Source organism: Carica papaya, chromosome 6 (genome assembly GCF_054855325.1).
Source record: "Carica papaya isolate Zhongbai chromosome 6, ASM5485532v1, whole genome shotgun sequence".
In the NCBI taxonomy this organism is placed as follows: Eukaryota; Viridiplantae; Streptophyta; class Magnoliopsida; order Brassicales; family Caricaceae; genus Carica; species Carica papaya.
Window position 1 is genome coordinate 36512658 of NC_142314.1, and position 24367 is coordinate 36537024.

General features: G+C 35.0%; 2 protein-coding genes across 9 annotated transcripts; one reads left to right on the plus strand and one right to left on the minus strand.

Annotated features, from left to right (window-relative positions):
• Positions 1-7: 7 nt before the first annotated feature.
• On the minus strand, positions 8-5736 carry LOC110809677 (pre-mRNA-splicing factor). 2 transcript variants are annotated; one of them, XM_088206459.1, is made up of 4 exons: positions 5528-5736; positions 3374-3781; positions 455-2661; positions 8-355 (listed from the first exon to the last, which is right to left on the minus strand). In XM_088206459.1, the coding sequence occupies exons 2-3, from the start codon at positions 3730-3732 to the stop codon at positions 498-500; spliced, it is 2523 nt and encodes an 840-aa protein (XP_088062585.1). In that variant the 5' UTR covers positions 3733-3781; positions 5528-5736; the 3' UTR covers positions 8-355; positions 455-497. The 2 variants fall into 2 exon arrangements, with proteins under 2 accessions (XP_088062585.1, XP_088062584.1); XM_088206458.1 differs by having other exon boundaries at positions 3374-3804.
• Positions 5737-6133: 397 nt separating this feature from the next.
• On the plus strand, positions 6134-24062 carry LOC110809685 (fas-binding factor-like protein). Of its 7 annotated transcripts, XM_088222859.1 has the most exons (22): positions 6134-6343; positions 6462-6552; positions 6753-7088; positions 7829-7981; positions 10739-10897; positions 15427-15582; positions 16218-16567; positions 16650-16722; positions 16939-16980; positions 17323-17385; positions 17649-17698; positions 17779-17806; positions 18896-18970; positions 19090-19200; positions 19288-19348; positions 19973-20086; positions 20278-20399; positions 21327-21396; positions 21669-21710; positions 22002-22042; positions 23028-23154; positions 23735-24062. In XM_088222859.1, the coding sequence occupies exons 3-22, from the start codon at positions 6771-6773 to the stop codon at positions 23851-23853; spliced, it is 2274 nt and encodes a 757-aa protein (XP_088078985.1). In that variant the 5' UTR covers positions 6134-6343; positions 6462-6552; positions 6753-6770; the 3' UTR covers positions 23854-24062. The 7 variants fall into 7 exon arrangements, 6 of the variants coding, with proteins under 6 accessions (XP_088078985.1, XP_088078986.1, XP_088078987.1 ...); XM_088222860.1 differs by having other exon boundaries at positions 6134-6552; positions 6753-7085; XR_015821641.1 differs by lacking the exon at positions 23735-24062 and having other exon boundaries at positions 6134-6552; positions 20278-20373; positions 23028-23081.
• The last annotated feature ends 305 nt before the right edge of the window (positions 24063-24367 follow it).

The window sequence follows — 24367 nt, forward strand, 5'->3', positions numbered from 1 at the left end:
TGGAAACTTAAGATCAACTCCTCACAAATTCAAATGCTATTACCCTACTGCTTTCCAAATTACATGGCACGTGCAAGTTTTCAGCATATAACTGCTATTACCCTACTGCAGTATGAAATACAGACCTTATGCAAGTAAGCTTTAAAACAAAAGACAACTTAAAGAAGAACTTCCCAAGCTGACACTGATTACCGGAAGGGTTAAAAAAAGAGTTGGCATTATTAGCACGAAAACAAAGTATTATCAAATATTATCTTACAAACAAGCGCAGAATTCTTCCAAAGGAATAGTTACTACATTGCATCCCTTACAGCCAGCAACGCTACCTCCATGTTTGTTTTCCAGGAGTAACAACCTGCTTTGACAAACACGTTCTCAATGAACCATTATGAGTAGAAGAGATTAAAACCAGGAAACTAAACCAGCAATGCGAAGACTTAAAAAAAAATATCACCTGTGATAATGCAATGCAATTCCAAGTAGCAGTTTAATATGACTCAACGATTTGCCCTGCCATCATCACGCTTGTGGCTTTCATATGCTTTCCTCGCACCTGACCGAGAATCATCGTATCTTGCTTTCTCACTTGACCGAGAATCATCATATCTTGCTTTCTTTGAGTAGTTATGTGTTTGATTCTCCCTGCCATCATCGCGTTTGCGGCTTTCATATGCTTTCCTCTCACTTGACCTAGAATCATCGTATCTTACTTTCTCACTTGACTGAGAATCCTCATACCTAGCTCTCTTTGAGTAATCTGTTCGATTCTCCCTGCCATCTTCGCGCTTGCGGCTTTCATATGTTTTCCTCTCACTTGACCGAGAATCATCATATCTAGCTTTCTTTGGGTAATCTGTTTGATTCTCCCTGCCATCCCCGAGCTTGTAGCTTTCATGTGCTTTCTTATCACTTGATCGAGAATCATCATATCTGGCTTTCTTTGAGTAATCAATTTTTTTCTCTCCTAGGTCTTTAGTCCTATATTCTTCTGCCCCTCTTGCATGCTTTCGGCTTCCATATTGCTCCCTATCATCCCGTCCATGCCTTCTATACTTATCATCCTCCTGATCTCTTTCAGGCTTCTTACCTCTACGCTCCTCTTCATCACTGTCATGACTTCGTCCCCTCCTGCGGTCATCATGATCCTGATCACTCTTAGTTTTAGAGCGCTGTTCATCATCATTTCTGTAAGTTTTGTCATCATGCTCAGTACTACCATCAAACTTCTTAGAATCATTGTTTCCACCAGTTCTCAAATTCTGGTTACTCTTCTTGTCACTGTGCTTAAGTAATTCTACATCAGAATCAGAAGTATCTGAGTCATGTCTCTGATTTAAGTTCGCATATCTTTTCGTTTCATGTTTTCTGGAATAAGAATCATCTTCTGAGTTGTACCCCTTAGTGGACTTCATATGTTTTTTACTTTCCGCTTTTCCAGAACCCAAATTATTATCTAAGTCATCATCCTTACTGGATTTCTTATATCGTTTTTCCTCAGGTTTATCCACGTCTGAATCATCATCTGCAATATGCCTCTTTCTGGATTGCACATATCTTCCTCTTTCATCTTCATCTGAATCATATCTCTTCTTTGACTTCTTGTACTTTCCTCTTTCATCTTTCTTAGAACCAGAGTCATCATCTGAATCATTCCTCTTACTCGACCTCTTGAATTTTTCTCTTTCATCTTTATCAGAACTAGAGTTGACATTCAAATCATGTCTCTTACTGGACTTTTTGTATTTTTCTCTTTCATTTTCATCAGAACCAGAGTCATCATCAGAATCATGCCTTTTATTGGACTTCTTATATTTCCCTCTTCCATTTTTTTCAGAACCAAAGTCATCACCAGAATTATACCTTTTATTAGACTTCTTATATTTTTCTCTTTCATCTTCATCAGAACCAGAGTCATCATCGGAATTATACCTTTTATTGGACTTCTTATATTTTTCTCTTTCATCTTCATGAGAACCAGAATCATCATCAGAATCATACCTTCTTTTTGACTTCTTATGTTTTTCTCTTTCATCTTCATCATAATCAGTCTCATCATCAGAATCATACCTTTTACTGGACTTCTTATATTTTTCTCTCTCTTCTTTATCAGTAGCAGAATCAGAACTGTCACTGTCATCTATTCTGCTTCTACTCTGCTTCTTTGAAGTTCTGCTTTTCCTCTTGTCAGTATCAACATCAGAATCAACTTCACTATCAGTTTTTGTTCTTTGTCTCTGATGCTTCTTTCTTGCGCTTTTTGGTTGCTCACGACTGCTATCACTGTCAGACGAATCATCTCCATGCCTTCTCCTTCTTCGATCTTTCCTCCTGTGTCCTGACTCATCAAGTCCATCATTTTCCTGTTTTTTCTTATGAACCTTATGATCTTTAAGATCCTTTCTTCTGTCATCCTTTTCAACCCCCATTTCTTCCATTGACCGTTTCTTCCACCCACTTTCTCTATCTAAAAAAGCATGTTCATGTCTCTCAAATTGCTTGTTGTCATCTTGGTCATCCTTTTGATGGTTTCTGGGACTATCACCATTCCCTCCATCTATTTCTTCATTACACTCTGCTGGACCTATTCCAAGCGCAGCTCGAAATGTTTCCATCTGTTTCTCCTTTCTGGCTGCAATTTGGTGGGTTTGTGTATCTGAAACCCTATTCATGCCAAAAAAAATTGCTTGGGTCAATCTCGATAGAAGAATATGATACAATCAGTGTCACGCATTAAACATAAGACTATACCATTGCGGTAAGTAACAATGATTAGGGGTTGCAAGTTTTTTTTCTTTTTTAAGTTTTTGCGGGTGAGTGGGGTTGGGGAAGGCCGGCAAAAGATGTAAGAGTTGCCACTAACTCTCATTTAAAACCTTTAAAGAGTAAAATAAGGCAGTGCTTATTGACCCCCTGTAACCCCTAAAACCCCCAATTATTCAACTAGCCAAATCAGAAAGGGCAGAAGCAGTTTGTAATTATTCAATTATCATTTATGGTTAAAGTTCCCAATTGTCTCTTTTTGTGGTAATTTGCTACATACATTTTTTTAGTAGGTAAGAATATTTTTGTGCCATATGATAAGCCCCACCTTTACTGTCTTTCACCAGACAATGATTAGGTCAAAAACTTCCTTTCCTCAACAAAGTGTGTGACAACCCCTACTTCGTCATATTTCACTTACAAATATCCTACTGTATTTACCCTCAAGCTCCCAAAGGGGCACAACCAGAGATATTAAGCACTACTAAATTAACTCTAAGCTAATGGATTTAATCCATGGGTATCATCCAGTACGAACAAAAGAAAGTATTGAGAAACATGACATATACCATTCAAGCAAAGGGCAACAAGAAATCGGGGGAAGACCAATTACTTATTTTCAGAGTTGAGTAATGTGGAAGTGGATCCATTATTTTCCTCCACCACCGCAGCAGCTTCTAGAGTCTTCCTAGCCTCCTCAAGCTTCTCAGCTATTTCAGTATCAGTGTAACCTTGGTCAATGAGCTTGTCTTCCAGAACAACAAGCTTGAGATGAATTTGACGCTTTCGGTCATGCTCAAGGATGTCCTTGTTGGGCTTCTTAGAGAGACCAGCAGTGCCCTGACCAGGTTCAAAACTATTAGTGGCATCGGCAACCTTATTAGTCCTTGGCTTGACAAAAAATTTGTTGCTCTGTATGTAACCATTCGTCCCAGAACCTCTAGGGGTTTGTAGTCCTATTCCGTTATACATTCCCTTTTTTTTAATACTTATGTGTTCTTTCCCAATGAACTCACTGCAGCTGGATCAAGCACAATCAAAAGCCTACATAAATAAGACAAATATAGTTCAATAATAGATTGTTAAACCCAATAAACAAGAGCTAAATAGGATAGAACATCTTTCAAACCTTGATTACAAGAGGAGTTTAAGCATTTACTTCCAATCTAAAATTTTAAGCACAAGTTGATTAAAAAACCTAAAACAGTACCAGGCGACCAATACTACAGTTGCTCTCCAAAAAATATTCAAAAATCATAGGTGGTCACTAATCCTATTGGAGCATGATCAAACAACTAACTATGAATTAGTCAGTTACTAAGATATTGGGGTAGAAAATGGCACAGGATAGGAAAGCATAAAGCAGCAGCACTATGGTGCAGAATAATTAAACTTACGTCTAACTCGCATGCACCTTTTCGTGTCCTAACTCATGTTCTAGTGTGTGGCTGTAACTTCATAAGTAAAGAAAATTAAGCAAGTAATATATTACCAAACCAAATTGGGATGGATAAATTAAATGCACAAAATAAGAAAACGAAATTGACAAAACTATGACCTCTTTCTTGGTTCTTTAACAGCTCCATATTCTCTTAATAATTATACACCTCAAGGCATGTTTTGAGAAATAGAGAAATGCTGAAGATACAAAATAGAGAATCAAGAGAATGCCAATGACAACCATACTAAACCAGGTGGCCCCAATTTAAACTAGAAAACTCACTTTAAAACCAAAGTCTAAAGTTCCAACCGTGTTAAACTCATACACATTATTCTGAATTTTTAGTTTGCAAGGTAGAAGCTTCCACCTAGGGATTCAAGCTTGTGATCCTACAAGTCTATTTGCAAAACAAGATCATCAGTGATCATGCTATGCAAGCACATGAAGCAGTGGAAGGCTCTCTCAGGCATGAAATCAGACAGCTTACATATAGGAATATTAGACATCCAGGAGATTAAGGGACAACCATCAGTTCATCAGCTCTATTCTTCTTTTCATACACAAAATGCTTTAAAGAAAAATCAGAGAGTCAGCATACTGACTGGATAACATGGATAAGAAAGCAAGAAAAATGCTCATGCCGTGACATTTATGACAAAAACATACAAATATAACTAAGAAGGAAAAGTTACAAAAATACAAACTATACAGTCAGTCGGTTGTAACATAATCAGTCATGAAGAATCAAAATACACAAGCTTCAAATTCAAGTACCTGTTTACTATTGAGCAAAGTAAGATCCTGATTAGACAAAACATAGAGGTTTGTTTTCGACACTCCAATCATTGTATGAATTTTAAATCTCTAATAAAAGCAAATTCAAGATAACCTTGGAAGAAGTAACAAAAATGAAAAATCAATGTTCCATAGCCAGCAATCCGAGGACGCTTTTAAACCCTAAACAAGGATTTCTATTCTCAGCTAGGCCTCAATATGGAGTTCATGATCCCACTTTTTAACTTCAAAAACATTGAGACAGAAAATTAATTGATTATTGACCACAAAAGAGTAGAAGACTAGGTTAGTTGCTGGAAAACAATCTCATTCATGCAAACGTTCTAAAAGAGATACATACATCTATAATTTCTCACCGATCTATTATTCCACGTTCAATTTAAAAACAAGGAAATGATCATTTCATGGACTTTAAAATAAAAAAAAAAACAGTAGATACTTAGAAATTCATAGGCTTCATTAAGATCAATATCATAACAGAACTTAGGTTTCGTTCATTCATAGGCTTCTTCTCTCAGTTTCCTATTTTACCTCTCTGTTTCTCTCCCCGATGTCTCTTATCTCCCGATCATCATCATCAGTTCATCATCGTCATCAATTAGCCTGTCGAAATCTGCTTTCCTTGATTTTTGTTGCTAAGCATGCACCTACGAAACCCTAGAGCCGCACTCCGCCCCCGAATGTCTCTATCTTTTTTGTTCAATTTTTTTGGAAAAATCCAAAGGTCGAAAACGCAAAATCCTAACGAGACATATATACGTGGGAAGATACCAAAACGGTGTCGTTTAATTCTGGGCCTAGTTTTACATGTAGGCTTGATTTTTTACCTTTGAAAATCTGGGTTTTGGTCCCGACAGGCCTATTATATTATGTCGTATTATTAATTAGTTGTAACTGGCTTATAATATTTAATTTAATAAATTAAAATATATTATAATATTTAATTTTAATTTATTAATATATTAATATAAAATTAAATTAAAATAAAATAAATTTAATTTATAATTCGATCGAAATAAATATTATATCTGATTAGTGAGGACTGATTTATAATATTTTAATTTATTAATAAATTAACGTAAAATTAAATTATCTTTAAAACTCTTTTGAGGCAAAATTTGAAATTCCACAACTGAAAAAACCGTTTCTTCTAAGCAGACCATTAAAACTTCCGCCTTCATTGCTTAATATTCGGATCGTTTTTCCCTCAACAAGAACTTCTCATTTTCAAGATTATCGCTCAAAATTCCATACTGCTTCCATCATTTTCTTCGTTTGATTTTCTCTTTTTTCAAGTTTATATCAAATGAAGATTTCTTCAATCCTCCTCGCAACTAATCTACTGCAGTTAAAGCATCAATTTCAAATGAATCAAACTATATTTTTATGTTTTGAATCTGATTGTTGATTGACATTGTAATGCTTTCAAGTTTGAAGAAATTTGAGTGTATATCTTGCATTTCAGTTGACGAGAAAGAAAATCCAGCTTAATTGAGCGCGGAAACAACAAGTTTTATCATTACATTGAAGCGGATCGTGTCGTTTATCAATCACCGGTTGGTTTTTTTTTTTTTTTTCTCTTCTTGATCTCTAGTTTTAGTGTTGAATTGAATTTTACAATTGATGTTGCGTATGATGCTTTTTCTTTGTTCATTGACTGTAATAGTTGATTAAATTCATTACGTTGAACTTTAAGTTCCAGTTTCCTTGCTTTCTGTTTGATTTTTGAGTTTTTTTTTTTTTTTTTGGGTTTTAGATTCTTTTAGTACCAAATATGGACAGGATTAGACCGGTTTACACTAAGCAGAAAAGCTCAATGCCAACTACACCGGCGGCGACGCCGGGAGCACCGTCTTCGCCGATGATTTCTCCAATGCCACGGAGGCACGTGCGGTCAGGATCAGTGGCCGGAGGGTCGAGCGTGAGGAAAGCGCAGACAAAGGCGGCGGCTCAGAGGCTTGCTGCCGTAATGGCGCATAAACCGACCGATGAAGACGTCGATGAGGATGACCTCTCCTTCGATTATAATGCCACCGGCACGGCGGGTATTGGACTCGCCGGTGGGCGAGCAGTGCGACCTCGCTCCCCTGTGGTAATTCACTTCCATAATTTAGATTGCTTTGTAAGTTCCGGTTTTGGCTGTACCAAGAGTATTAATCAAGTTTGTTTGCCACCACGAATTGGAACTTTCAAAGGTTATTGACAGTTCTGTTTAACATTTATATAGTGCAGCTGTGTTGCATGTAATTCTTTCTTGCTTGTAATGAATACTTTTGACCAAGATGGTAAGGTTTTGTATTCTGTGAACATGGAGTGTCTTTTACATGAAAATTTATGGTGATGCATTGATTATTAGAGTAATGGTTTGTGGTGTTTGGACATGAAAATTACTTAAAGATAATATTTGACTACAGGGAGGTGTAAGTTACACAATTTTTCTTTAGGAGGGAGACATAAGAAATTTTGAGAAGAGACTAAAAGGTCTTATTGATGTGGATAATTATAAAATACAGTATTGTAGGAGAACCATGACTTCGTGTTGACGAGTTGTATGACATGGAATTTCATATCATAAAGTGGATGGTGCATTGACTTTCACCCGCAGACTTTGTTCCATAGTATCAACATATTCAGTTCTAATATTTTTGGATTTCCTTGTCTCACTATTATCATTAATTTTACTTCCTGTTCTATTTTTTATTTTTTATTTAAATTAATGTCCTGTTATCTCCATTGAAGTGCATCTTAATGTATGGAAAGTCCATTGGTCTTGCTCGCATGATGAACTTTATGACGGCACTTTTAACACTGAAGTTATAACATGAAGTGCAGACGAGAACAACACCAGCAAGGCGTCAGCAAGTGACATCTCAACAACTGGCTGATGAGGATGTTGAAGATGATGACCTTTCATATGATTATAGTCAAGCAAGACCAAGTATTGGGCTTGCTAGCGGACGGGGAACCCGATCTCCCTCTCCTATGGTAATTAGCCTATTAACTACTTCAAATTGTTAGCTCTGGATAGGCTCCTCACTCATTGCTTTGGTAATAGAAACATCGAGCATGAGGACATTCAAATTTTATTTTTCAGTGTGACAATCCATCTATGCGGCATTATAGTTCTTTGTGGTTATGCTGTTAGACTTTAGAGACCTACATCTAATATTCTGTCCTTCTACACAAAAATAAAAAATTTAACTACCAACATGCTTCTGGTTTTTCCTTCCTTTCAGACCTATTATGATTTACCAAAGGCTTGGGCTTATTAATCTCCTTAAATTAGAGTTCTTTAAGAAAATCCAAAGACAAATTTTTTCCATCTCTTGTTCTCAAACTAGATGGCTTTATGTGGACTCTCACCAAGGAATGGAATAACTACTATTGAGAATCATAACTACCCCCCATGACAGTAGCAAATCCCAATTACAAAGTCAGATACACAACCAACAATTTCAAACATAAACTGACACATTCAAACATAAAACTGTCCAATAATAATCATGATAAACTTCCCATAGAACAGCCATAATAATAAACAATACAACTAACATGCAGGGCTTTAACTATTAATCTAATCATGCTTTTTTTCCCCATGAGTGAACCTTCTATAGGCCTGGCTGTGAATGGATTTTTGCTTCTTTAAGAATTGTGTAACATCATCCCCACCCTCAAAAGGGTGGTTCCTCATGGCGACAAGTGAGAATACCGAAGATGGAGCTCAGAAATAAATTCTTAAAAAGCATCTTTAGGGGAGACCCTCCCAATGGATCAAAGCTTCATGTCATCATGCTCTTGATTAGTAATCCAAAATAACTTCTGGGAGAGGAACAGGAACCCCTTGATTAATAAGAGACAAGATAGGAATTACAGATTCCATCTTCATGAAAACTCTTTATGCAAGAGAGATGAAGTACAAATGAATTTTGGACTGAAGAGGAAGTTCCAAGTGATAGGCAATTGGCCCAACTCATTCCAGCACCTAAAATGGTCAATACAAGCAAGGAGCCAGCTTTTTATTGCATTTAAATCTGAAGGAAACATCAATAAGATCAAACTATTAATGGCAAAGGGCCTGTATAATAGTCTCCAGTCGAAGTTCCATATCAACTGTTGCAATTTTAGATAATCCAAGACAATTAGAGAAAAGCCTGAGTGATGGTCGTCCATACAGAACCTCTAAAGGAGTAGCTCACAAGAAGTGTGGAAGCACATGTTGTAGAAGTATTCAGCCCAAGACACCCAATATATCCATTTACGAGGCTAATCACTAATGAAGCAGCACAAGTACATCTACAAATCTATTCACCACCTCCCTTTCTCCATCAGATTAAGGGTGATTGGTTGGACTAAATGCAAGTTTGGCTCCATTTAATTAAAATAGCTCGATCCAAAAGAGACTAATAAGAGTCAGATTTCAATCGCTCACCATAGGTTCAGCTAACCTATATAACTTGAAAGTAGAATAAAAGAATAGATAAGCAACCAAGATAGCAGTAGAAAAGTGAGAAAGGAGAATGAAGTATGCTGTCAGAAATAGCAAGCCTTTGAAAGTGTATTTAAGGCATAGGAAAGAGAATGAGGAGACTGTAATAGGTCCCACTCGATATTGGTTTTGTAATCAAGCATTTTAGTGGGGAGCTGGGGTAGGTAGAAGATTGTTCTTGTTAATTCAAACTGTTGGAATTCCATGCAAATAGTGGATGGTCTCCATGTATGATCTGCTACTCCATGAGCAGTGGAGAGATGTTTTAAAGCTATAACAGTACTTGGGAAATGTTTAACTATTATTACGGTGGTGTCTTTTGCTTCTGACTTCGGCAGCTGCTCAATGAAGTCTAAGGATACATGAGTCCAGGCTTGAGTTAGTACTGTCAGAGGCTGCAATAGTTCTAGTGATGGGACGTTCTCTATTTGAAATTATCTGGGAAATTCAAATTAAAACAGTTCAAATACAAAGAAAGGCTCAACTGGGCAACAGAAATGGCTGCGAATGTCTTGGAGTCTTCACATTGCCTTGAAAAGACATACGTGAAAACATTCTTATGCCCAACTCGATATTCCACTGTAAAGCAAAATCCAAGCGACTTACTGATCCAGTATTGCTACGGAGAAGTACTAACTCTCTATTCCAACAGAAACTTGAGGCTTTAGTGGTCCATTCTAGAAACCTATTATTTCTTTCTCATAAGCAGGAAGATGAACAAGACATTGAGCGAGTGAGTGAGTGAAAAATGCAACATGTCTTCCTTGCAACTGCAACAAAGCACCATCACCTAATTTTGAGGCATCAATCTCAAACGCAAAAGTCGAGGGAACTCTTTAATAGGCCAACATCGGGGCTCTGGACATGGCTTAGTCAAATGCTACCTAGCTTTATGAGTCTCAAAAAAGAAAAAAATTCTTCAGCATTCTAGTTAAAGGGAGCGGCAATGGGACCATAATCTTGAATAAATTTCCGATAATAACCTGTTAAGCCAAGGAAGCCCCTTAACATGACTTTGGGTGGATAATGCATTGATTCTACATGTGATCTATTTTCCATGACTGCAGACACGTTTATACAATTTTCGGTTTCTGATCGTAAATTCTCAGAAATCTCTTTTTTTTTTTTTAACTACATCTCACAAGTATCATCATTTTAATTTTTGAACTTAATCTCTTTTTTATATTCTCCCCTGATATAGTTGTGTGAAGATCTCTTTCTATATTATCCTTCACATGTTGAAATTTATGATGCAGAACAAAACCATCCCTCAAAGGCGTCAGCAAGTAACATCTCAAAAACGGGCAGATGACGATAGTGAAGATGATGACCTTTCATATGATTTTAACACAGTGACTAGCACACCAAGTATTGGGCTTGCTGGTGGAAGAGCAATGCGATCCCATTCTCCTATGGTAATCAAACTATTACTTGTTATAATAATATTGAACTCTGGTTAGATTGGTGTTAGTGAAGCTAATATTATTAGAAGCATAAAGTACTCTAGCAGCCGAGTGAATTTATCATGTGATGGTCTATAGCATAAAGTACTTATTATGAGACTCGTAGTCATCTTCTTTTGCATTGTGATTTGACCTAGAGAATTTGGTCGTGTTTTGATATTTTTGGTATCTTTTTGTCTTGTCATTGTAACCTTGAGGGGTTTCTTCTTCAGCACTAAGTTTTGGCAAGAAAAAGGAGAATAAGGTTCTTTATATAGGGGCTGTACTTGTTGGCTTGTGGTTGCGGGTGATTTGGTTAGAGAGAAACACGGATTTTCATGGATCAGTTATCTCTGTTTCTGCTTGTTCAGGATAAGTTGACTTCCTGGGGATCTATGGACATTTTAAATAGTATTCTTTATCTTTCTTGAGTAGGAATTGGCCGATAATCCTTTTCTGAGTGTTGTAGGACTCTCCTTTTATTTTGTTTTATTTTTAGCTGGGAGGATATCTAATCCTCTAGTTATTGAATTCTTTCTTCTCCTAATAATGTTGCGTTTTTCGTTTAAAAAAAGTTTGTTCTAAAACGGCTAATGAGTAACTTGTGGAAAAAATATATATTGTACCACAATACTAAATGGAAATGTGATGTCAGGACAAGTTAATGTAAGATAGTTCCATTTTCCAACATTTGACATCTCTTAGGGTAAGTTACAGATTAGTCACCATTGCACCAACTTTCCAGTTTCCTTTAGGAGGTTGAGGACATACATCTTCTTGAGAAAGAAAGATTCTTTCTTCGACCTTTTAACTTCAAAACATTTAAAATCTTTCAACTACCTGGAAACTTTTTGTCTAAAATTGTCCCGGAGAAAGGACATGGGTGCTGATATACTATGACTGCAGTAATTACAATATCATCAGCATATATTATCAAAAATATAAAATCAATGTCAGGTCTATAAAAGCAATATGATCACAACTACCACTCTTCAAACCAAATTCTTAAATTATTTCTTTAAACATCATGAATTAAGCACGGTGGGTTAGGGACTTTTGCGGACTTCGGTTAAGTAACAAACCCTGGTGGTCCAAACTATAAAGCTACATGAAGACATATTTTTTGCATCTAACTGATGCAAAGGCAATATTGGTGGTAACAAGAGATATGAATAGGCAAGTAAATACAAATTTAACTATAAGGAAGAATATATTAAAATAACTGAGTTCAAAAGTTTGAGTATATACGTTAGCCATAGGTCGTGCTTTAAGATAAGTCGTAGTACCAATAAGATTGTGTTAAGGAGTGTACATTAGGATTTTATTAGAGTAAATAGTATATTGGTAATATTTTCTAGATCTGTGATTTTTATAATTAATATTATTTTCTTTTTTTGTTACTATTCACTTATATATGTAGGACTCAGATGATCAATAAAATATATAATTCATTACTTTAAGTTACAAAAACTATAAACTCTTGTATAAATCCTATTCATAATTCATTGCGAAATAAGAAAAACCATAAATGAGAGGCCAGTCTTCATAACTGACCACCACCAGCCACCGATCACCAGAAGCCAAGGCGGCTTCATTGCTGACAACACTAGCAACCCAGCTGCAAGTCGCAGCTTCCTCTTTTGCAATGCAAGCCACAAAACCACGGTCCCTCCTAGTGTCGTCCCTCCTGCAACTGCTCAGTCGCACACCGTCCTTGCTGGTCAGGTGCTCCAAACGCCGCAGTTGCTCTACTGATGAAGAATAGAAAAATACTATAAATGTTAAAACGCAGACACTTGAAAAGAATCAAACATGGAAAGTTGTGAACTTGTCCAAAGGGAAAATATTGGTGGGTTGCAAATATGTATTAACTAACAAATATAAGTATGATGGAACAATAGAGAGGTACAAGGCATGATTGGTGGCTAAAGGATATACTGGAACATACCGGATTAACTACCAAGACTATTTGCATCAGTTGCAAAGATGAATATGATATGTATCCTTTTGTCTTAACTGCTAACTTCAATTGCCAATGGTAGCATGTGAAGATGCCTTTTCGCATGGGGACTTGGAAAAAAAAATTTACATGAAGATCCCCTCTAGATTTACTGAGGGAGTAGGAACGAGTAGAAAATGCAAACTGAAAAAGGTACTACATGGCTTAACAAACTTCTTAGGTATGATTTGAAAGATTTGTAAAGATAATGCTATACGGAAATCACACCCTTTTCATTAAGCACTTAGAATCATGGGAAGTCACAGTCCTCCTGATATATGTAGATGACATAATTACTATAGGGAACTATGGTGAGGAAAAAGTACCTTTCAAGTAATGCCTTGTTAGAGAGTTCGATACTAAAGAATTGAGAAAGTTAAAATATTTCCTCATAATAAGAGTGTTCTACTCAAAGTCATGAATATTCATTGCCTAACAAAAATATGTCACAAATTTGTTAGACAAACGACGAACTCGCATGGAAGCTAGCTAGCACATCTATTAATCCAATCATAGGTTAGAATTGGCGAAAGAAGACCCAAATATGGACAGAGAAACGTACTAGAAAATAGTAAGGAAATTGATATATTTTTCACATAACAGGCTAGACATTGCATATATTGCTTATATAGTGACACAAACCTAAAAAAGTGTACCTATAAGCAGCTTACAGAATAATTCATTATTTAAAGGGTACTCCAAGGGAATGAATTATGTTCAAAAGAAACAATGGTTCACTTCTTAAAGTATATACTGATATCTTGGATTATGTTGGCTCACCAATTAATAGGAGATCTACCTCTAGGTATTATACCTTTCTTGGAGAGAACTTAGTAATTTAGAGAAGTAAGAAGCAGATGTAGTAACTCAGTCTAGTACGGAATCAAAGTTCAGGGCTATGACCTAAGGGATGTGTGAGCTTTTATGGTTGAAGATGACTTTAAAAGATTTGAAAATTCAATGGGATGGACCTATGAAACTCTACTGCGACAATTAATCAGCGAATAACATCACTCACAATCCAGTACAATATAACAGAAATAAATACATTGAAGTAGACAGACACTTCATTAAAGAGAAGGTAGATAGTTGGCTGATTTGTACTCTATACATATCAACCGCTTCACAACTTGCCAATGTTTTTAACTGAAGGATTAAGAAATCCTGTATTTTAGATGATTATTAGCTGGGAATGAACAATATTTATTTATTAACTTGAGGAGGAGAATTAAGAAGTAGAAAATTAGGGCTTCATTAGGGTAAAGGTATATTAGTAATATACCCTGAATCTTTGTAATCTTTGTCATTAATATGTCTCCTTTCGTCGATGCTATTTACTTGTATATATGGGATTCTAATATTCAATGAAATATACAACAATTCATTCTTCCACAAAAGAGATTGAATCATTATTTGGAATTTAAGACCCATGTTTATTCTCTATTGACATAGTTTTGACCGGGTGAAAAACTAATTATTGAATCATTATTTGCTTGTTAAGTTTAGGTTGCAAACAAATAGCTTCATATACTAACATTATGTAGTGCAGAAAACTATCCCTGCTAAGCGTCAGCAGGCGACATCTCAACAACCTGCCAATAATGAGATTGAAAATGTTTATCTTTCATCTGATCATAACCTAGCAACTGGCACAGTGAGTTTGCCCTTGCTGGTGGAAAGGCAATGCAATCTCCCTCTCCCATAGTAATCCATCTATTATGAGCATTGGCTAGGTTAGTTTGCTTGATGGTATAATGATACTGCAAGCATCATTCATGAGAGTCATGGGTTATATTGTCCCTGTTGCCTTGCATTTATACAAAGTTTGTGCTGTATTTGTACCATTTAGTATTCTAGACTATAAACATATTTTGATGTTGCCCAGATCTATCTTTAAGGTTAAGATGAAACATTTTGATGCATATGGAAGCATCTGAGGCGACTGTCAGTTAAAAAGTGTAGGTATATGTTCTTCATAAGAGCTCTATCATGCTCCATTTGCACTAATTTTCTTGCATTCCCAACAGAAAATATCTGGTCATATTTGGAGTAATATGCTTAAACATCACATGCTAAGGGAAAGTATAAAATGATTATTCTGTCTCGTCCTATATTTTAGTATTGAGAAGTTTTTTTTAATTACAGATTTCATACACTGGTGATATTTGGAACGTTAGGATAATTCTGTCGCAAAAGTTTTTCTTTGGGGTATATGAGTACTGTAGCATGGAAGTATCTAGGAAAAGTGAACAATGCACTAGCTTTATGAGTGATCTTTTACCATGAAAGGCACATTTAAATTCAAATTCCTTTTTTGTCACATCCATGTTTCCCTGTCATTAATTTTGTTTTAAAATTCAATTTAGTTATTTCTTCGTTGAGTTAATTCTTGAACGATGAAAATCTCTTTTTAAATAATTTTTTGCGTGACAAATTAATTTTATTTTACATGAATGTTTTCTTACATACGATTTCTTTTGTATCCTATTGCTATAAAGTGCAGACCAAAACCCCTTCAAGGCGTCACCAGATAACAGCTCAACAATTAGCTGATGAAGATGTTGAAGATGATGACCTTTCATATGATCATAGCTCAGCGGTTGCCACACCGAGCATCGGGCTTGCTGGTGGGAAGGCGATACGACCTCGCTCTCCTATGGTAATTTGTGTATTAGATATTATAATTTGGAGCTATCTCTAGATTTATGTCCATGAAGTTAATATAATAGGAAGCATCAAACATGAGAATATGCAGGTTGAATTGTATGACGTTCTATCTATGAAAAGTTAATGCTCTCTGTTTCCCTTGTATTATAAATCTCCACTAGAAATCTAGTTTAACTTTAGTTCCCTTTAAAGTTTTGAGTTAAATCAATTCTGTATTGCCTATTTTATATATTTTGTGCATATAAATTAGAGCATTTTGAATTATCCATCTGTTAAGATTTTACTTGGGGTAAATGTTTATCAAAGTTTTCTCATCTGTACCTTTCAGTCCTAGGTTTGTTAACAATGCTTTTTAGATGTTGAGTTATCTGATCCATTTGGTGTGTTTTTTCATAATATCACAGATTAATCAATAGTTAATTTGAAATGAGAACATATGGTGTATTTCAAGAATTCTTACCACTATTCAGTGCAGATCACACACTTCGACATCTCTATGCTTCCATGAAGTTTTTTTTTTCTAACAACAAGAACTTTAGCACTAGTAGACTTTTATATTTGATTTCACTGGCTCTATTTAGTTGGAGTGTAATTCTGAGTTGAAAATTGGCATGTTGTTTTCATTAGTCAGTTCGCACTCAAGAACAACCTCTGTCTGCACGTTCCACATCAGGGCCTAGATTATCTCTATTTGCCAATCCTGTTGAACAACCACCATCAGCTCATGCAACTTCAGCTTCTCAGTCATCACAGACAACCAACTCAGTGGAACAACCTTCATCTGCTTATTCAATCAGGACAAGTCGATCATCTCAGTCCATTAATTCCATGGATCAACCTCCCTCTGCTCGTTCCATAACAGCAAGCCGCCCGATCAAGACAGTCTCCATGGTGCCTGCAACAGTACCTATATCACTAAAGCCTTCCTCTTCTGTAATTTCATTAGAGGTGCTGGCTGAGAGTCGCAAAGATAAAAGGTCATTTTGTGACTCTAAACCACCAATTTCATTCCGGTGTATCATAAGAAACTAATTCTTTGTAGTTTCCTTCAATAAGCAGGTCGACCCTAGAAATGAGTATGAGCAACTTAAAAGAAATTAGCACGCAGCGTCCATCTGCTCTGCAAGATGAGGTATGGCCATTTCTGAGATGACAAAACAGGCTTTGAGTTGTAGGCCCATTATTTATATCTCCTTACTTGGAATATTTGGTAATTGCGTGCATAACATTTTGCTTTTTTGTCCGTTGAGGTTGTAATCTTCTGACTTTAAACTTTACTGAGGACCATAAAGAAGTTCTTATGGTACTTTTTTCTTGTTCTGCTAAATGAGGTGTACTTTCATGGCAGCTTGATATGCTACAAGAAGAAAATGAAAGTTTGCTTGAAAAGGTGATGCCAATAAATTTCATTCATATTTTCTTTTTTTGCTGCTATATCATTGTTCGAGTCTGCTTTTGTTGGTAAAGTGTTTCATGTTTAAGAGTCTTGTTATTTGGTTGCGGAATATGTTACTCTATAGATTTGAAGGGCCAATAATATTTAAAAATTGCTGCCTGCCACTGTTATCTCCAAACGAACAGATTATCATTCGAGTGAGCACTGTCATTTGGAAATTGCTGTGGCAGCATTATTTACTCATATTCACGGGTTGAGCGTAGTGATAAATAGAGTAAATCTGTAGTGCTATTGCATATCTTTTTTGGCACTCCATAATGATTTGTGCTTCCCCAGCTTCGACTTGCAGAGGAGAGGTGTGAGGAAGCAGATGCAAGAGCTCGGCAGCTTGAGAAACAGGTAGATTTTTATAATCTAATATATAAGCCCTAGATATATGCCTCTACACAATAATGTAGATCATGCATTTAATAATTTATAACACTCACTGTAAATTCTGTCATAATAACTGCACTCTCTAAAACATCCATTTTCCTAGTAATTCTTTATCGTATTTTTTCCATTTCCTTGTCTTTGTGATCATATCTCTTAACACTGTTTTCTGGTACATCTATTTGGATGCTTTTATCATTTTTTAGATTAATAAATTCAAAATTTTCTAGGTTGCAACTCTTGGTGAAGGTGTAACTTTAGATGCCCGTTTATTAAGCAGGTAAGCTTTAATGTGCTTATCTGTTTATCTAACCATGCTCCTCTTATGTACTCATTTCTTGAGTATATTTCTCGCTTCAGGAAGGAGGCAGCATTGCAGCAAAGAGAGGTTCGTACACAATAGTGCTACTCTTTCCATGTTAAACCATGTCACATGTACATATTAATCATATCATTTACCAAAAACCATGTTTCTAGTATCATCTCTTGCATGATTCTATATATAGATTTTCCCTATTCTATTTGTGAATCAAGACTTGGATATGTCTGAAATAGTCCTCTACGTTTATGTCATATCCTTGTTCATTCAAGGTGCAGTTTTCATGTGTGGTAGAACATCTGCATTCTCCTGATATGACATTGTTTACTTGTTACCATGTGTTTTCATACTTCTTCCAATTTGATGACACTACAACATTCATCCAAATGAAAAAGAATAAAATATTATTCCTCTATCTCTCTCTACCCCACTTTCTCTCTATCTAAGTGTATCTTTTAAAGAATAGTTTAGCATAAATAATTTAAAAAAAAATAATGAAGAATTCAAAATTAACTTTTATGTTAAATTCATATAAAACTTAAATTATATTAAAAAATAATTCAAAATATGAGAGAAATATTAAGAAAAACATATAGCTATTACTTATTTTACATCATAATTCATCAAACATAATGACATATTTTACATTAGTAACAGTTTTCACAGTGGGTTTTACCAAATGTCATATATATTTGATATTAAAAGTGCTTTTACTAAAAGTTCTCAGAGTATCTTTGACCAGTCACAACTCAAGTGTACATTTATGAATTGTCAATAGCTTTTTCATCAAATTTTTACCAAATTTTATCTCAGAAGAAATTTACTATCCTCCCGCCAATCCAATATTTTTACGTTGGGAAAAATTCAGGAGCACCTTCAGTTTTTGTCTCAACTTCCAATAACTCACAAGAACTAGTCTACTACTGTTTTCTTGATTTGCTTCGTGTACTAGGTACTTCCAAATTTAGTTCATCATTTTCGATGCTTGTATAAGTTGCATTAATATATTGAATTGATGATTTCAAGTACATATAAGGTGCCATTTAGGCCGATACCATACAAGCTTCTTGACATGCTGATATGTAATCAATAGAAATTCTGTCTTGTGTCATGAAATAATTTAAGAATTTGGGGACTTTATGACATCTTTTCTTGTAGGCTGCTCTGAGAGTTGCAGCACAAACTCACGGGAATAGAGATGAAGATATTGTTTCCCTTCAAACAGAAGCTGAGGTATCCAGAACTTCTACCTTGTACGTTTTGCCCTTTCCTTTTAATTATTTTATTATCTTTTGAAGAGTTGTTACAAAGTCCTATTCTCTATAACAAAAGCTTCTCAAAATATTATTTAGACTGCTAGGGACGAAGCAACATCTGCTTTGGAGCTGCTCCAAGAAGCTGAATCTGAACTTAAATCTCTTCGGATCATGACTCAAAGAATGATACTCACTGAGGAAGAGATGGTTCATTCTGAATTCTAAACACATAAGTTTCAGTTGCATTTTGTTACTTTTTTGTACATAGTGATGTCATCTGCTGTTTTATGTTAGGAAGAGGTTGTTATGAAGAGATGTTGGCTTGCTCGGTATTGGGGTCTATGTGTTCAACATGGTAATGCTGCTAATAATCTTTTCCAAAACTTTTCATGATTTTCCTTTTTGTGTTCCTAGGTATCATATGTAGAACTTTTTTTACCATTGAAAATGATACAGGAAGAAGAAGAATCCACATAGACAAATGTAGTAGGGATAGAGAATAGAAGCAGACTTTTTGTAATTATTATTATTATTTAGTATCTTTCGTTTATTTACATTATTTGGGTTTGGTCTGAGTTTTAGGAGGATTTAGAAATTATTGCTTTCATCGTTATTATTTTGATATTTTCCATATTAGTTGCCATCATGATTGTAATTAGTACTTATATAGAGGTCAATAACATAGATTATAGTAGACAATGTTGAATGGAGGAACATTTGCCAGGGTTTAGCCCTGATTATCTACTAAATTTTCTTTTCCATGCTTCTTATTCCCTTTAATCTTCCATTTCTATTTATTTCTACCTTATAGTTCTTCACTTTAATCCCTTACTTCCTTTAGTCTTTCTCTATTTATATATTTCTCCCTTATAATTCTCATTTATTCGCAGGATTAGGACTAGACCTCATTTGTTCTGCATTAAATACAGCCTCCCCTAAAATTTTATTAGATGTTTCAAGCATGATGGAATTTTTCCAGGTATTCAATCAGAGATTGCTGGAGCAAAGTGTGAGTACTGGTTATCATTTGCTCCTCTTCCTCTTGAAGTTGTATTATCCGCTGGACAAAGTGCTAAAGAGGAGAACTTACCAGGTAAAAGGTCACCTTGATGCATGCGACTATGGTAGCCTGCTCACTGATTTGGAGCATGTTGACTGGACAAAAAGCAAAGAGTTTTTTACTTCAGTTTTTGCATATTGCATACCCATTGAAAGATCCTTGGGTGGGAGCAAAACATCTAAGTTTTACTTATAATCACTCCCCACGTTATCATTGTTGAGCAGAAAGTGATGATGCTGAGGAAAGAACAAAAGCTCTAAGAGACTTGCGTGAAATGTCTGGAGAGGGAAATGTTGAAAGCATGCTTTTAGTTGACAAAGGTCTGCGGGAACTAGCTTCATTAAAGGTTTTTGTCATAACCTCGTTTACTGCAGACAAGTATTTATGTGAATCCTATATTTATTCTCAACTATGTCTTTTTACCATTTTGAAGCCTTGTGTCTTTATAGCCATGTCTTTTTGCTTCATATGAACGTCTACACTAAGCAATCTGTATCATATAATAGAGTCTAGTCCTATTCTTTTCTCTATCAATTCTTGTACCATTTCATTTAGAAAGTGCTTGGGACTGCTTATTTTTAGTATTTATAAGTAGCTTTAAGTATCATGTTCCAATCTCAGCGTTTGGTAACAAAGAAACAAGATATTTATTAGGTTATTAAAACTAATTTGAGAAGAAAAAAGTTAAGCATTCTGTTCTTAACTTTTTAGATTCTAATTTTTGAATTTAACAAAATTAGTTAACTACTCTCTTGATATCTTCCTAAATTAACAATATATAAATAAAATAATGTAAGTCATAAAATATTTTGTAATGAATATATATTTAAAAAACAACTGATTTTTTTAAAATCAGCATTTTATCCTGTGTAACTATATATTCAAAAAGAAGTTTATTTGTTTTAAGTAACTTAAAGCTCCTAACTACTTCAAGTACATTTTATTTTGCAATTTTCACTTATTAGCATTCAGTTTCTTCCTCTCCACTCCCTCCGCTATCTGTCTCTCTCTCTCTCTCTCTCTCTCTCTCTCTCTTAGAAATTCATAACATTGACTCTATTAGATGTCGTTACTCTGCCATGGTTCTATGCATTGGGCTACTTGTGTTTATATTGGAAAATTCAAATTACCCTGATCCTGTTATTTACTTATTGTTGGATATTCTAGGTGGATAAACATTGTCTTAATGTAAAGTTACAATGCATATGATTGGTTTCACTACTTTCTTAACCCTTTGCAACTAGTGGTTTTAATTGGTAGTTTTTATTCAAAGGTAGAGGATGCCATTGCCCTTGCCATGGCGCAAAATCGACAGAAGACTTCATCAAAATCTAGTACTTCAGGTGCTAAGTTATGGCTTTGTAGTTTCTTAATAATTAGCTATCAATAGATAACTTCTGTTTCTCTTATATACCGGATATCAGTTGAAAAGCAATTGTATCTTTGATTGATTCTATGTGATTTTAGGAATATCTGAATTTTAATATGGCTGCCAAGTCCTTTATTTTTCTTTTTATTATCATTTGGAGATCTTCCACAATTCTTGTCTCAGTTCTCATTAACTGACACCCTCAACCTTTTTTCTCTTATATTTTGTCCCTTACGATGGGTGTAGGTGATATCAAACTGCTATCTGAGGGACAATTTGAAGCATTTGGTAAGCTTATCATGTAGCTGACTACTTCTATCTTTTCTCCTTTTGCACCTAGAACTGCAGAATGAAAGATGTTAATCTAATAACATAAGCTTAAGCTTGAGAATAAGGTTTTCTTAAGCTTGAGAATCGACAATATACTCTTGAAGAAGAAGTTTTCTCTCCAAGATCTTCCATGCTTAGGTTTTTTGTATTTGGTTTGATTGCTCGTAACTTTCTTGACGAACCTTTTTCTCAAAGAACTCTACTTGTTTTCTGTACTTCAATGAGTTCTCTATAATCATTTTCTTTCAGCACTGAGTGAAGAGGAGTCTGAAGATGTGCGTTTTAAGCAGGTATTTATATCAACTTTTGCTCCAAGTCTTTTTTTTCTTCTCTCAAGAAGGAGATGGCATAAATTATATAGCAGGCATGAAGGTTCTGCCACCAGAATTATAAAAAGAAGGACGATGACTCTTAATAAAAAATCTGACTCTTAATAAAAAATCTAACATCTGGAGCCATAGATCTCTAATTCTAGTAAAGGAGAATTTAACTCCTCAAAACCTTTTTTTTCTTTCCAGATGACCGAAATGGTTGCCAAGGATATAAAAATATAAGTTTTTTTCCTGTCCTTGTCACCCTTGATGCCCAGCTACAGGCAAATATCTTTAGTTACGAAGCCTTCCATAACTCATCTCAGTCCAAAGAAATCCAGGGCAACACATCCGTGGCTCTGTCCAATTATGTTGTTTCTTGGTTCTCTTATCACAGAGAGAGCTTCCAAAAAAGAATGTAGTTCGTAAGGAATTATTTGAAGGGGCTATGCAAAAATATACTGAACCTGCTAGAAACTAGCACAAGATTATTGTTGCAACTGAAATGACTATATCATTGAGTAAATTTAAATGTGGATTGTCTATCCTATTTCCTTTTATCTTTTTTTCCATAGCATTTGGTTTAAACCTATTTTATGCTCTTTCAATTCCTAAATTTTAGTTATGGGTATTTAAAATTTATTCCTCATTTCCACATATAATGCATTATTGGATCCGATTCCCTCATATCTTCAATTATACAATTGTCATACCGTTATCCGTCAAGTATGAAATTACAAGCATACCCAATTTGAATCAAATATGGAATTGATTTTGAATTACAACGATAAATTTATTCTATTTCCACTGTATTCTCATTACTAACTGGAAGTTGAACTAAACTAAACTTTAGGAATAAAATAATGGATGGAGTTCGGAGTCTACATATGTTGTCTGAGTTAGTCTGAAACCACATCTTCACTGATTGTTACTGCTTATGTTCTTGTTTATTATACTTATGTAGGCTTGGCTTATATATTTTTGGAGAAGAGCTAAGAACCATGCAATTGAACCTGACGTTGCGGATGAGCGTCTGCAGTTCTGGATAAATCACGGTGCTCGGTATTCCAGTTCACATGATGCAGTTGACGGTATTCTCTCTTTCTTTGCTTTACTCTCTTTCCTTAAACCTCGTTCCTTAAGGTTTAAGGAATTTGCATTTAATTTTTTCCCATCATCTTGTTTCTTAGAAATTCAGAAAACCATTCCTAAACAAGAAACAAAATTACGAGAAAACTACATGTCCTTCCGTTCCCAACTTAATTACATATGGTTGTTCCTTGTTTATCACGCTATTGTGTCTTGTGGTGGATTTCAGAAAAACCAAGTACCTTTCATGGCTTTTTGTGATTAGTTCAGTGTGTTTGAGCCAGAGAAGTTATTTTGTGTAGTATATACATAGACATAATATTCCTTTTTATTATTACTATAATAAAAACTGAGCAACTGGTAAAATTTATAAAATAATTTACGAGTTTAGATACCAAATTAATGTATACTTATAGCATAAACTACTTCTTCGCGATTGAAAACACCAGTTACCCACGCACACACCAAACAGGAGTCATAAATCATCAAATTTTTCTTTATCGAACATGTGAACATGAAATCAAGCGATTTCTTGGAGTTGTTTCTAGTCCATGCCATAATGTGCTTTCCCTGCCTCTGCAGTTGAGCGTGGTCTTTTAGAACTCAAGAAGTTAAATATCGAGACCCAGCTTTGGCAACGATCTCGCAAAGGACTCGAGCATGCTTCTGTTCCCATATCACATATGGAAACTGACTTTTGATACACCGTCCGGCACTTCGGACAGTGTTCATTCTTCTGTTTGTTCATTATACAAGAAAGGAGAAGAGCCTTGATATTGCTGTATTTATTTATTTATTGCATTTTTTTTTTCCTTTTAATCTCTTGAATCTTGAATCTACAGCCTGTAAGATTTGAATCAAAAATTCTTGTGCGATTGATGTGATCAGTATGGCCGAAGGCCTTGAGAAATATGGGTTGACATCATACCGAATGTGATAAAATATAATCTTACGATATTTTATGTTAAAATTTTGTCTTAAAGAATTTGAGTTACAAAGTTAATTTAAATATTATAAATAATAATTTATTCACTTATTGAAAATTTATTATTAAAAAATAAAATATTTATTTTTTTATATTTTTTATGAAAAATTAAATCGGATCCTTTTTAAACTATTGTACCTATCTAATTAACGAAATTTAATTAGTTATATTTAACAGTAACAAAAATGTTTCTTTCGCTCAAATACATCATCATTTATTGAAATGAGTTA